This window comes from Epinephelus moara, chromosome 14 (genome assembly GCF_006386435.1).
Source record: "Epinephelus moara isolate mb chromosome 14, YSFRI_EMoa_1.0, whole genome shotgun sequence".
Lineage (NCBI taxonomy): Eukaryota > Metazoa > Chordata > Actinopteri > Perciformes > Serranidae > Epinephelus > Epinephelus moara.
The window spans coordinates 124,849-139,520 of NC_065519.1; the positions used below are offsets into that span (position 1 = coordinate 124,849).

The following is a 14,672-nucleotide window of genomic DNA, read 5'->3' on the forward strand; positions in this document are numbered from 1 at the left end:
GACCCTGAAACATCAGACTGAATGTTTACTGTGACACCAGATATTTGACATCTGAGAGCCCATAAAGCCTCATACTGTGAGAGCTGGACATTTCATAACCAACCACAGTCTGGAGTCTGAAGCTCACCAACATACTGTCCTATAAACACACTGGTTTGTTTTCAGCTCTGGTTTGTTTTCCAGAGGCCACTGTGGGACTGAGCAGATGAGCTGTGATGAACTCCTGGATGAAGGCTCACAGCTGTATTGTTGAGGTGACAGGATCACAGTTTGTCCATAACCTCATATTTTTGGAGACGGTGGGGTCAGGTATGGAGAGATGGGTCCAGACAGCAGTAACAGTAGGGCAGCAGAATACTATGAGGAACTGGAGCACCTGCTGCTGTTCACACTGCTGAGTGTGAAAGGATGTGAGACTGCAGGAACTGTGACAGGGCAGAAACCTCTCAGCTGATGTTGGAGGGTACGTCATTGTTAAGGCCCTGACACACCAATCCGACATCAAAGAACTAGCGGCGACGAAAGCCAACTGTTGCGTCGTCTACGTCGCCTCACGTCGCCCTGTGTCAGTTGCATTTGAACACACTACACGGACTACATCCGACGGCCAAGTAGCACGTACGTTCTGCGCCTGCGTGAGAGAGAGCGGAGTGAGAGAGTGGTACATCCTGTCAGCCGAGGGGTTTCCTATCTGTGCAGCCGAGCACCGCAGCACCTCCACGGACTATTACATCCAGACGGTCCCGGTGTTTCCTCCGCAGGCTCCACTTCACTCAGCTGCCCGATAAACCCGCTGCTTCTTCCCACTTTAACCTGAATAACAAACCAGGGCTCGGTGCTCCGGTTGGATCCAAACGGAGAGCCGGGGCTAGCTCAGAGACTAGCGGAGGCTAACTGGCTGTGCTTCCCTCCGGTCATGCTGCGGCTAACGCTCCGCTAGCCGCTCCCAGCTAGCTCCGGTTTGTTATTCAGGTTAAAGTGGGAAGAAGCAGCGGGTCTGTGGGGCAGCTGAGTGAAGTGGAGCCTGAGGAGGAAGCACCGGTTAGCCCCGGTTTCACTACAGGCAGATTCACTCGCTACAGGGGCGAGGAAATAAAACCTGAACAGCCAATCAGAGTGATCTCTCTCACCGACAAGCTCCGCCGCCGATTCAACATGCTCAATCGGCCGAAAAGCTGCCGATGCCAAAGTGCCGACGGTGTGGGACACACCGCAAAAACTAGGGCGACAGACGCTCACCGACGGCCCGACTTTGGTCGACGCCCGACCGTCAGCTTGGTGTGTCAGGGCCTTTAGACGTACACAAGAGTAAAGGTGAGGTGGAGACATGTGAATCACTGTCAGGTGGATTGTAGGTCTTTATCTTGTTACATGTCCTTGTCTCTTTGTGTTGTATGAAGCCGTGTGGGAGCTGTATGGAATTGTTAGTAACCCGTCAGGAGGGAGGATGAAGTTGTATTTGCACACTGAACAGCTGATTGTTTCCACAGTGAAAAATAAAAATTCAATTCATTAAAAAGAATGTAAATGAAGCTTATAATAATCCTGGATGTAAAGCACAAGAAAGTACAGTTTGGTGTTCTGGATCCAATGCAGCTGCAACCCTCTCAGTCAGATTGGGTCATGTGAGCGCACACCTGTGAACCTGTGACCACCTGATCAATATATTGTTGGAGCGTGCACTGATTACGGCATGATGTCCTCACCTTTAACAAGCAGTGTGAACAGAACTAATGACACAGATGTTTCTGTGGAAATATTTCAGTCATCAGCTTTGAGTTATAACAGGAGTTTGGATCAGTTCAGTACAAACACTTCTTAAAATTCAAGATGTGAGTTCTCACTTTACATTTTTAAACCATCCTTCATGTGGATGAGGAAGACTACAGTGGTGTTAGGACACAACTCAGAGAGAATGTTGCTTCCATGGAAAAGAGGTTTATTCTAAATGTAGTTATATGAGGTGGTTTTCTGTGACTGTGGTTGTTACGGAAAAACGTTGTCTTAACTGGAATCATTCAGAGTTTGACATGAGTTGAACGAGGATTTAAAAATGAGTCACAATCTGTGTTCTGCACAGCAACGTCTGACCATATTGCCAGAAAACTGAAGCTGAAGTTTTAGAATAAGTCTGTGAGCTGTCATTGATCAATCGATCAATCAATCAATCAATCAATCAATCAATCATTGGTCTGCTCTGTGTGCACAGTGTGTGCATGAAGTGTGTCAGAGAGCGTTCCTACAGTTTTCCATCAGGGGGATTTTTTGGGGAATTTCCTGATCTGAAGGCAGTTAGAGCGCAGAGTGTTATATGCTGATGATTTGTGTTACATGTTGGATATCTGTGATTTTTGGGTGTTAAAATAAAACTGATCTGGCTTGAAAATTCACCAAAGGTTTATTAATGTCACCATGACATGTTAAGCACGTTATTTAAGACATGAAGTCATTTTTATGGCTGTAAGAGCGACACATGGTAGAAGCTTCATACAAGGACTGAAGCTCAAGTTTGTGTATTCATTTACACACTGATTATAAAGAAATCAGATTACTTGTGTTGTGAAACCAGAGTCAGAGAATCATTGTGTGACACAGTGGGGTTAAAGCCTCAGATGAAGCGGTGGCGGCGCAGCTGTAGGAGGACTGCTGGGTAATCTACTGTATTTCCAGGGTGTTCTGTCGGTGCTGCCGCTCGGCCACAAAGGTGACACTGTTCCAGTAAACTCTGTGTCCTCATGGCTGCAGGCCACAGCCTGACATGTTCAACCAGGCCTTACTGGATTCACTCCAGCCGGCCATGTGAGAGCCAGAGGAGGGCGTGGCTAAGCCATGTGCTCTGATGTGATTGGCTCAAAGTATCTCACCACCCCGCCTCCTCTCTGCACGGACGTCACAGGGCCGGCGGCCTCTGGGGGCCTCACTGAGGGCGTGAATACTCCGACCTCCAAGACAGATCAGTGCAGAGATACTAGCAGGAGAATAAAACACACCTCATACAGACTCACCACTACATGAGATATTATAACAGATAAGACGGAGCAAAGATCAGCTCTGAACAGAGAAAGATACAACTGGGACACACAAGAGAAACTTATTCAGTCAGAGCTGAAGCAGTTCATCAGATATGCTGTGATATGAGAGTTGGTGGTTTTCATACCGTGTGTGTTTACTTTTCGACAAATCTGGAAAATAAAATAAAAGTGGACGAGAATCTCTCTTTTGTTTTCAGATGTTTTATACAAACTTCCATTGAAAAGGTTTCAGTTATAGTGATAACATGTTTGTTCAGCCACAAATAACCCTTCAGTTTTCAGCCCTTTAAGGTTCATTCTGACTTATGATAATAATTCTGTGATACCATCAAACTACAATGTTATCTGAGACAGTTACGGCACTGTGGAAATCTCACCCTGTTACAGCCCTGAATTGAATACAAAGACTTGGAAGTTATTCTTTGTACATTCTGGATAACTGAATTCATCTTATTGAAGCCTTATCCAACATTTATGGACGCATCTTTGACACTGACACACAGTGACGCACACAGTCAGTGACGTAGCCTCCTTCAATTCAGCTGTTTAAACTTGGAGAAGCACCATCGGTCAGTTACCTGTCCATCAGTAGCTCTACAGCAGGAAACTTCAAAATACATTTACTGTACCTCAAAATAAAGTGTGTTTTTTGACACTTGCACGAGTCCATTCAGAGGGAACCTGTGACCCACCAGTTGAACCACTGCCATACACCACATGCTCACACACAACCACACACACAGTTAAATGCCATACAAAGAACAATATACAACAGAAGAACCTCAAAAACTTGAGCTATCTTTTGTTCAGTGTTCTGTGGCTGCTGTAGGCAGGGTCGCTGCTCTCAGCCTGGTTGTTCTGAGCTGTCTTCAGTGAGGTTGTTACTGCAGTGGCATCGGTTCTGTCAGAACTGGAGCGCACTGACTTCACTGAACGCTGTGCTCCTGACTGGCCTGTGACAGACGATGACAGACTGATGGTTCATCCAATCACCTGCTCAGTATTTGTTGTCGTGCCCGTCCTCCTCCAAACAGTTGATGTGACGCCTGCTCAGATGGTTCAGTGGAACAAACCATCTGCTGCATCAGGCTGAACATTTGCTTTCTACCATGTGATGAAGGTTCAGAGTCAGTGCAGACTTGTTATACAGACCTCATATCAACACCAGTATGAACCAGTGTGTGGTTCTGTTGGTGTCTGTGTCAGCGTGTGAAGAGGTAAAGTTCATGTGTGCGAGCAGTGAGAAGCTGCAGATGGCTGCTGAGTGAAAGAGTCCATCTGATGATCAGCTGTTCATGTGTTCATCTCTCTTCTTTCAGGGAAAGTTCAAGATGGAGCCTGTTTCAACTGCACAGCGCTCAGACTCTCCAGTTCAAAGTAAGACCATTAAATGTGTTTCTTCAGACACACACACACACACACACACACACACGGAAACATACGACTGCAGTGCTGGAGGTCTGTAGAGCTGTGTGCTCTCCTCAGATTCAGCTGTGATGTCTGAAACCAGCTCCTGTTTAACCCTGAGTGATGTGAGTGTGACGTCTCATCTTAAATGTATTGTTTCTGATATCTTGCTGTGCGTTACAATCCTCACACGACCACACTACGCCAGAAAAAGATTAAGTATGTTAAATGCAGTGCACCAAAAGCATCAGGATGTTGTGCTACATCAGGTCACACTCTGCAGTCTGTAAGGCACCACACTTTACTGTCTGTTCTGACCCACAATCCTCTGCACAGCGGACGATGTGTCACATCAGCTGTCAGAGGTCACAGTGACACCAGTGGAACAGTAACAGTAGGAATGTGAATTGTCTAATTGAATAAAATGATCCTAAATATAACAAAAGAAGGACGTCAGTGTCATTTAACTGTGAAGCCTCTGTAACGTTTCTGTCATGAACATAACATGTTAGGATCTACAGAGTGCAGTCATTACTTATTGTGACAGAACAACATCAGATCTCTTCAGGTCGACCTCCGTCTGTGGCGAGCTGCAGCGTTTTGTTTTATCTCCATGGTAACGGATATACGAGTAAGAGGGTCAAAGTTCAGGGCGTGATGTTATGAGACAATAGTCTGTGCTGATTGTGAGCAGACTGTGCGTGACACTATGAACTTTATAAAGGCGGCTGCAGTAACTACTGAAAGTGAAGAGAAGCAGAACGCTCCTCTGGTCTGTTGATGAATCTAACAGGGATCTGACTTGTTGAGCTACTGTTGAATGAAACACTTGGTACAGCTTTACTCTTTAGACATTATTTATTTGCTTTAAATTTGGCACAAACGTCCACTTGGACTGAAGAATATACTGATTAGATTTTTGTTGTTCGAAGGTCAAAGGTCAAAGACTGATACTGTATTTAAATAGATTTCTCTCTGACACTGAGCTCACACTGTTAGTTCTGAAGCTCTTCATCTTGTCTCTTCTCAGACTCGATGGACTCAGACTCGGCAGTCTGTCCCAGGTCCCTTCATGTGGTCCCTCCCTCCCCCTGTCAGATGGATACGTGGGCCTCTCCCAGGGCCCGGACTCTCAGCGCCTCTACTGTGCTTTTGTGTCTGGGGCCTCCTCTTCAGCATACTCTTCACTCACAGCGGGGGCCCAGTGGACGATAGCGCGACCACAGGACATCCCCGGTGTCAGGTGGATACACACCTCCAGGAGGAGATGGGACGACTCCAAGGTGGAGAAGTCTCTGCGCTCATTAAAGGACAAGAAGAAGAAGCTGGAGGAAGGAGGGCCGGTGTACAGTCCCACGCTGGACGCAGAACCTGTGAGAAGGACGCTGCGACAGCGGGTCATAGACGAGATCAAGCACTACTACCACGGCTTCAGGCTGCTGTGGATCGATACCACCATCGCTGGGCGGATGCTGTGGAGGGTGCTGAACGGACACGCTCTGTCCCGCCGTGAGAGGAGACAGGTGAGCTCTGCAATGTGTTCTGTTCACACAGAGGTGGCGCCATAGAGCCGCTACCAAGTCCCGTCTTTGCACAGAACCAAACTACACCAGTATCAATGTGGCTCCAGTGTGTGATGTCAGACAGCATGATGACATCACAGAATCAAAACAGGCGTGACATGTAACACAACAGCGTCAGCCTCTAGTGTGTCATATAACATACGTGTCAGCAGCTCTTTATAAACAACAACAATGACATCACATGTCGGCAGCGGAGGTAGTGACAGCGCCAAAACAATGTCCGTATAAACAGGACAGGCGGCAGGACGGGTGTGACGTGTTGATGACGTGTTATGTTTGTGACTCACCACCGGTGATTAGAGAAGTAGCAGTTAGTGGCTAACTCAAAGAAGAAGAACAGCAGCTGTTAGCAGTTAGCGGCTAACTCAAAGAGGAGGGACAGCAGCTGTTAGCAGTTAGTGGCTAACTCAAAGAAGAACAGCAGCTGTTAGCAGTTAGCGGCTAACTCAAAGAAGAAGAACAGCCGCTGTTAGTGGTTAGCAGCTAACTCAAAGAAGAGGGACAGCAGCTGTTAGCAGCTAGCAGCTAACTCAAGAAGAACAGCTGCTGTTAGCAGTTAGCGGCTAACTCAAAGAAGAAGAACAGCCACTGTTAGTAGTTAGCGGCTAACTCGAAGAGGGACAGCAGCTGTTAGCAGTTAGCAGCTAACTCAAAGAAGAGGGACAGCTGCTGTTAGCAGTTAGCAGCTAACTCAAAGAAGAAGAAGAAGAACAGCAGCTGTTAGCAGTTAGCAGCTAACTCAAAGAAGAAGAACAGCAGCTGTTAGCAGTTAGCAGCTAACTCAAAGAAGAGGGACAGCAGCTGTTAGCAGCTAACTCAAAGAAGAAGAACAGCAGCTGTTAGCAGTTAGCAGCTAACTCGAAGAGGGACAGCTGCTGTTAGCAGTTAGCAGCTAACTCAAAGAAGAAGAACAGCAGCTGTTAGCAGTTTCTGTTATGTTACATGTCATTTGTGATGTCATCATGCTGTCTGACATCACAGATTGGAGCCACATGATGCTGCCGTCATTTGGTCTTGTGTAAAGACGGGGCGTCGTAGTGGCTCTATGGCGCCACCTCTGTGTGAACAGAGTCAGTGTAAACAGCACTGTGAGCTGAGGTCTGCTCTGTGACAGGAGATTTTGATCTTTATTAAAAGATAACTGCAGAATTTTCAGGTGACGGGACAGGTGTTGGTATCAGATGTTGTTTTGTTTTCTGTTTGTGGTCTGAGTCGTATTAACCAATCACATTTGATCAGCAGGTAAACAGTCTGAGAGGTGGAACCTGTCAGCTATCATCTGACGTCAACTGTTGGCTTCACATTAGCTTTTATTTCAAATGTATCTGCGCTCATACACAGATAAGTGTTCATAGAGATGAGCAGGAGGAAGTCTGGGCTCAGGTATCAGCTGGCTGCACCGGATCAGCCTGAAATATTGGCCTTCATCCTTCAGAGGTGTTATCAGCCACAGCTGATTGCAGAAACCGATATTTGACAGAAAGTGAGTGGTTATACCATAAATCCATCATCCAGAGTTTCCAGTCTGTGTGAGAGCTCAGGGTTGACAGTTGAGAGATGAGTGAGCAGCCACAGCTCAGACGTGTAGTTGTATAATGTTTAATCCTCAGAGCTGATGGGATCAATTATAGAAACCAGGCTGCACGCTGAGTGTTTACTCACCGGGCGCTCAGCAGATTGTGCTGCTTGATTAAAGCTCTTTAGGAAGAAGCTTCATGTGTTACATCTTTGATTAGAAAACTCCTCCTTTAACCTCAGCTCATCTTCATCCCCTGCCTAACCTCCTCATCACCACGTCTCACCTCAACACAAGCTCTGGACACTAACTGTTTATAGAAGGTCTGAAATGTCTTGTAAAAATACATTGATCACAATCACTAACTCAAACCAGACGCTGACTGCTCCTCGCTCAGTTTAAATTTATTGAAGGTTTCCAGTCGCAGTTAAGATGATGTGACCTCTGACAGGTAGGGACGTGATAATAACATCCTGTTTTATCCTCTGACCTGATGTGCATCTTGTTTTGAGTCTGACGGTCTGGATGGCGGCCCAGAGTTCTCTGCAGCAGGCTGATGATGGAGGTGTTGGCACTCAGCCGTCATTTCAGGGAAGATGAGCAGTTCAGCTCAGGTCACTCTCTCACGCTGTATGTTGCTCCTCTTAAACACTCAACTACTGACTCACTGACGTGGTGACAAGGAGTGGGAGTCAGTGGAAACCCCACGATACGATATTATTGCGGTATTAAACATGTTGATCTACACCGAGGATTGTGATGAAATATATTGTGATTTATCATCTTTCTTCAGCTGTAAATTTTGTTCCCAAAATAAAACTTTGTCAACATCTGTTTTTATGCCGCTGCGCCAGCGACAGTCACTGTGTCCATACATCCGACCGGCCCATCCTTGTGAAAACAATATCTCAAGAACACCTTGAGGGAATTTCTTTAAATGTGGCACAAACGTCCACCTGGCCTGAAGAATACACTTGTTGTTGTTTTTAAGTCTCTGTTTCAGCCATGGCCGGAGGCATTACGTTTGTGAGTTGTCCATCCAACATTCCGTCCCATTCTTGTAACATGACATCTCAAGAAAGCCTTGAGGGAGTTTTTTCAAATTTGGCACAAACGTCCACCTGGACTCAAGAATGAACTGATCAGAATTTAGTGCTCAAAGGTCAGTGTGACCTCACGAAATATGTTTTTGTCCATAACTGCAGAAATCATCCACTAATTCTGACCAAACTTGACACAAATGTCTAACAGGATAAAATAATGAAGGTCAGAAGGTCAAAGGTCATCTTGACTGTGACATCATCGTGTTTTAACGTCATATCTCAGGAACAGAAGGGGAGACATTTTACCACAGGGCAGTAACTCTAGTAATAAGATGATGTTTTCAGTGTGTTCATCTCAGTTCAGTCATTTTTATTGCAGCAGTAAAATGTGTCTGATGGACTGAACATGTTTTTATTCTGTTTGGGAACCAAAAGGTTAATTTGTATTTGCATTAATAATTTGTGGCTGCTGTGTGTGACTGGAGAGTCTCTGTGTGTTGTGACCGAGACACTTTGTCACAGTCACAGTTCACCCACAGATTTAGTCGCTGTTGTTAAAACAAGAACAGAAATGTTAAACATGTGGTTGTTTGGCTGCCAGAGATACTGATGGAGATACTTCTTGAACATCCACATTCAGTCATTAACAGTGAGGCTGGTGACAGGATCCTGCTGTAACACTGCTCCAGGCTGTTATGGCTGATCCAGCTCGCCGTGCTCTACGTGCTCGTATTCATTAGATTAAATTAAAGTGGAGCCTCAGGAGAACATTTATAGATCGATCTTTACATCCTAAACATAACAGGCTGATTATTAAATACCTGCTGAAAGATCCAGAGGAACGTACAGGTTCTTCAGACATCAGTGCAGAGGCACGTTTACTATGTAGTTTCACCGGAAGCACTGATACTTGACGACAGAGGGACACATCAGTCTCTACGTGCTGATGGTGCAACAGTACAGTGAAGAGCTGAGCTGTGTCTGGAGGAGGTGAAATCTCTACGTGCCTCATGATTTGACTCGGGAGGCTACGATGCAAAAACAAAATGACTATCGACACATCTTAATGCAGCATTTTTTATTTCTATACTAGATTTATTTTTTCTCACAGTGTGACGACTTCCTGCTTTTAAAACACAGCGTATCTGTAACGATCCTTAATGACAACAGTTTGTGCAGAATGTGACAATATATAACCTGCTCTGTGCTGAGTGATGATGATGATGATGATGATGATGATGATGATGATGATGGAGGAGTAACAGTAGGAGTAAATCTTGCTGGTCAATGCTGATGATGACCACAGTCCCCCCTCATTAAACCCGCCCCCCCGACCCATCAGCACCTTTTCAGATGCAGCTGACTCCCTCTGAGCTCACGTCCCAAACCCATCTACTCCTCATTCATCTAACCTGGACCTGCTCTGGCTCCTTAATCTCCTCCTTTCATATTCACCTCCTTCTATTTTAATCTGTGGCCCCTCCTCCCTCCTTTTGATGTGCAGCTCTGGGAGATGATATACATGTCAATGGGGCTGTGGACAAAGGCCTTTTCACTCAGGCTGGCCTCAATCCTTCACCCCACTGCTCCTCTGACATGCAGGTGGAGAAGGAGGGACTTCTCTCCTCAGGGCCGTCTGTAGGATTGTGTCTGTGGCCGGTCAGTAAGCCACGGTCGGACATCTGCACAATGAAGCAGAGCAGTGTTGCCTGCTACCTCTGCGCTCTGAGGATTGTTCACGGCTGTGCTTCCTGTTTGTGAGCCGAATGTTCACTGAGGTCCGATGGCTCCATGTAAATGACACAGCAGTGAATTAGGAGGGTTCTGTTCAAAGTGCTGACGGCTCAAACTGTTATTAGAGGAGTGATTGTACCCTCACACAAAGGAAGAGGAGGTAAACACCCCCCTCACTGCTGCTCTCTGCTGGAGGCCTGTGTGAGCTGCAGCCTGCGGCACTTGACCTGAAAAGCCCTCGACATTATTGAAAGTCCAAACACGGGCAGACACCTGCTGAGCTGCTCAATAAATGTGATGTGAACCAACCTGCTGCTTTAAAATAATCTCCACACTTTGAGGAGTCAGTTCTAACTCCAGTTTGTCCCCATTTCCCTCCAGTTCCTCAGAACGTGTGCCGACGTCTTCAGACTTCTTCCCTTCCTGGTCTTCATCATCGTCCCCTTCATGGAGTTCCTGCTTCCTGTGGCTCTCAAACTTTTCCCAAACATGCTGCCGTCCACCTTTGAGACAAAGTCAAAGAAGGTGATCAGAGTGTATCACTCAGACTGAAGCTGCACGACACACACAACATGCACAAGATCCATTTTAGGGAATTATTTTTGTAACACCTTATTGCCCAGGTTTTATTTGATGACAATTTTACGGACGTTTTATAAAGATGTTTAAGGACATTGAAAAAATACATATTTTTCTGACACTTTATTTATATTTATTAAGACATTTTATTAATATGTGTTAGGGCAGTTTATCAACATTTTTAGGACATTTAAAAAACATTTTTTTTAATATTTGAATCCTTTTTTCCTAATATATCATGAACACTTTTCCAGACATTTTAATCCTATTTTTAGGACATTTCAATAATGTTTTTCAGATATTCTTTGAGAAGCTCAAATAAGAATATAATATGTAATTATTTTCATCATCCATTAATGACCTGATTATATCTGGATTAGTTGATGAACCCAAAGAGATTCATTCAAATGTTTTATTTAGTTTATGATCAGCTGTGACAGAGAGAGCGTCGTGTTGCAGCCTGGACTGATGAGTTAAACTAAAACTAACCCTTCAGGAGATCACAGATTTATTTATTTACTTTCCTCACAGTTTGTAATATTGTTGAAACAGAAGTTACCGTGTTGTCATGACGGACAGGGATTTATTTTATGTCACACCACACTGAATGTGTAACATGTTGTTTTTTAGGAGGAGCGGTTGAAGACGGAGCTGAGGGTCAAACTGGAGATGGCCAAGTTCTTACAGGACACCATCGAGGAGATCGCTCTGAGGAACAAGGCGGCTCAGGGCAACGTGACGGAGGAGTTCTCCACCTTTTTCCAGAAGGTTGGTGTGAGGCAGGGCCTCGTCAGGCGCAGTACCGCCCCCTGGTGGTGGATATAGTGAAGTGTGTCCACTTGTATGTGTGTGTGTGTTCATCAGTGAACTACTGTAGTTCAAACTGAGGTCATAAATGTAAAATGTGAGAGTTCAGTAGTCAGTCTAAGAACTTTGTTTGACACAGGTTTCAGTAAAGCTGCAGTGAGGTGTCCTGATAACTTTTGATTTAAGATAAGAGCAGATAAAACTCTACAATGTTCAGTACAAAGTGTGAACACAGTATAAATCAGTTGAAGTTTGACTTCCTGTGGCAGAGCAGTGACACAGACTGAGACACTCTTAGTCAGAGAATCATGATTTAGGTTTTAAACAGATATAAAGATCTGTCAGACTCCTCCTCTCAGAAGGATTTACAGTCCTGACTTGATCCATCTCTGCAGATCCGGGACTCTGGTGAGCGTCCCAGTAACGAGCAGATCATCAAATTCTCCAAACTGTTTGAGGATGAACTGACTCTGGACAACCTGACCCGACCTCAGCTGGTGGCGCTCTGCCGTCTGCTGGAGCTCCAGTCCATCGGGACCAACAACTTCCTGCGCTTCCAGCTCATCATGAAGCTCAGAGCCATCCGTGCTGACGACAAGGTATCAGCCTCAGGTTTACACAGGGAACATATCAATCTCATCTCCAGGTTCATACATGTGTTTCAGGTTCCTGCTAGAACGTGTGGTCATGCTTTAAAGAACAAGTTATTTCCCTCTTTATCACCATCAGCTCCTCTTTCATAAAGAGTAAAACCAGGTCAGAGGTGATGCTGCAGAGAAACAGTTCATGTTCCCTGTTACTCTGTGTTTTAAATGTTTGTATTGTATTGTATTTGACGTGATTAAACTCAAACGTGTGGTCTGTGTGCTCTGTGTGTGTGTGTGTGTGTGTGTGTGTGTGTGTGTGTGTGTGTGTCCAGCTGATAGCAGAGGAGGGCGTGGAGAGTCTGAATGTGAACGAGGTGCAGGCGGCCTGTCGGGTCAGAGGCATGAGATCTCTGGGAGTCACAGAGGACCGACTGAGGGAGCAGCTCGCACAGGTAACAACAGCAAACACAGACAGGACATTTACCATTTCCTCCAGTCACAGAACTGAATATTAAAACGTGTTCTGGTGCTCAGAGACCAAAAGCAGTGCTGTTATGTGGCTCTCTCTCTCGCAGTGGCTGGAGCTTCATCTGAACCAGCAGATCCCCACGTCCCTGCTGCTGCTGTCCCGAGCCATGTACCTCCCCGACACGCTGTCCCCCGCCGACCAGCTGAAGACGACGCTGCAGACACTGCCTGAGATCATGGTACGCGAAGACGCCGTGTGTGATGTCACTGAGCAGGATTTAGAAAGCAGATGAGCTGCTCTGCTCTGACCTGTGGTTCTTCTCTTCTGCCAGGCGAAGGAGGCCCAGCTGATGGTGGCAGAGATGGAGCTCTCTAAGGTCGACAACAAGGCCAAGCTGGAGACCACGCTGCAGGAGGAGGCCGCCATACGCCAGGACAACAAGGACAGGGAGATGGAGAGGCTGGCGGACGCTGCGGAGAAGGTGGCCAGGGTAAACAAGACATCCGTCGCCTGATTTTTATTTCTTTACTTTCTCTGACAGAAACATGTCTTTCTAACGGACGTCTCAACATGAACATGATTTAATACCTGTTTTCACTCAGACGTATAAAACACAGAAAACTTCACAGAGTTCTGACGATGATGAAAAAGTGTCTGATGACAGAATAATGAAAGCAGAGTTTTGGTTCTTGACCGTTGTTGATTCTTTCTGTTCAGTTGTTAAAGGTGTTTCGGTTCGATACGCGGCCGTCCACGCCTGTTTCCATGGCAGCTCAGGAGCTGTTCATGTGTGATGACTGTAGTTAAATGTACGAGGAGTCGTGTGTATGTTCATCATCATCATCATCATCATCATCACTTCTTCCTCTGCAGGAGGGAGAGCTGGAGCCCAAAGCAGAGCCGGTTGTATCTGACATGGCTGCTCATTCAGAGACTCTGAGGGACACGGCTCCTGTCATAGAGGGGATCAAGGTAACGTCTCTCACAGATCAGCACAGGTGTCTCCTTAATGATGCTCATCGCTCTGTGTGTGTTTCATTGGACAGTGTGGACACAGACGTTTATGTTTCTGGTCTAAAGAACTCAGTCTGTTCTACATTTATTTTTATAAACCAGCATCAAACTGTGTCCTCTCTGAAGCTGAGATTAGTATCACAGATGTTACACACTGTTTAATAAGTGAACCGTGTCACAGACAGTGTGTTGTTTTAAATTAGTTCATTATTAGATCTCCCACAACAGTCTCTGACATTAGTCCAGATAATATTTCTTTCTGTGTGATGACAGCTTATTTTTTCATGTCATGACCTCTGCGTCTTCTGCACCTCACAGTTTGAACAGTGGCAGAAACTCCTGCGTCTTCAGGTTAGCTCTACTGACGTCTCCTCCTCCCAGTGACCCTCACATCTCCACCAGTGTCTCCCTGCACGCTCTGAACCTGCTGTTCCTCTGAGCGCCACCACACAGACAAGGGTTCAACAGGACCTGCGTGTTATTCTGGCATTTTTTTAAAAGCCATTTCAGATTTGATCTCCGGGTCAGTCAGAGTGGGAACGTAATCCTAACGACAGGAAGTAACCCTTAAATGGTTTTGTTGGCGTGAAGAGATGAACGTTGACTTCAGCCTGAGGTCAAACCACAGACGTTTGGCTCTTAAAGCAAAGAGACTGACAGGTCACAGGAGCTGGACTCATCTGGACCAGAATCAGTCCGTCTGTTTTCAGAACAAACCACGGTCAGCATCACGTGTTATAGAAAAAAGAAAACACTCATCTGCTGCTCTAAATACGATGTGCACTTCCTGTTTGACCCTCGTCTGTGTGACCTTCTCCTCCTCTTCTCCCTGTGGATCCTTCAGACAGTCACTGAGCAGTTCCCTCTCTAACTAACGGCCTTCGTAGCTCCACAGAGTCTT

The 14,672-nt window shown here is 45.8% G+C and overlaps 1 protein-coding gene across 6 annotated transcripts in view; it reads left to right on the forward strand.

The window, feature by feature from the left end:
* Nucleotides 1-14,672, forward strand: part of letm1 (leucine zipper-EF-hand containing transmembrane protein 1) — a 30,075-nt gene that overhangs the window by 5,364 nt on the left and 10,039 nt on the right. For 4 of the 6 annotated variants that reach the window (XM_050062268.1, XM_050062270.1, XM_050062271.1 and 1 more), the window contains exons 2-11: nt 4,352-4,409; nt 5,470-5,962; nt 10,697-10,840; nt 11,525-11,662; nt 12,097-12,300; nt 12,621-12,740; nt 12,864-12,995; nt 13,089-13,247; nt 13,631-13,729; nt 14,090-14,122. In XM_050062268.1, the coding sequence (XP_049918225.1) occupies nt 4,352-4,409; nt 5,470-5,962; nt 10,697-10,840; nt 11,525-11,662; nt 12,097-12,300; nt 12,621-12,740; nt 12,864-12,995; nt 13,089-13,247; nt 13,631-13,729; nt 14,090-14,122 (1,580 nt within the window). The remainder of the gene's footprint in view (nt 1-4,351; nt 4,410-5,469; nt 5,963-10,696; nt 10,841-11,524; nt 11,663-12,096; nt 12,301-12,620; nt 12,741-12,863; nt 12,996-13,088; nt 13,248-13,630; nt 13,730-14,089; nt 14,123-14,672) is intronic. The other 2 variants (XM_050062272.1, XM_050062274.1) reach the window with 1 other exon arrangement.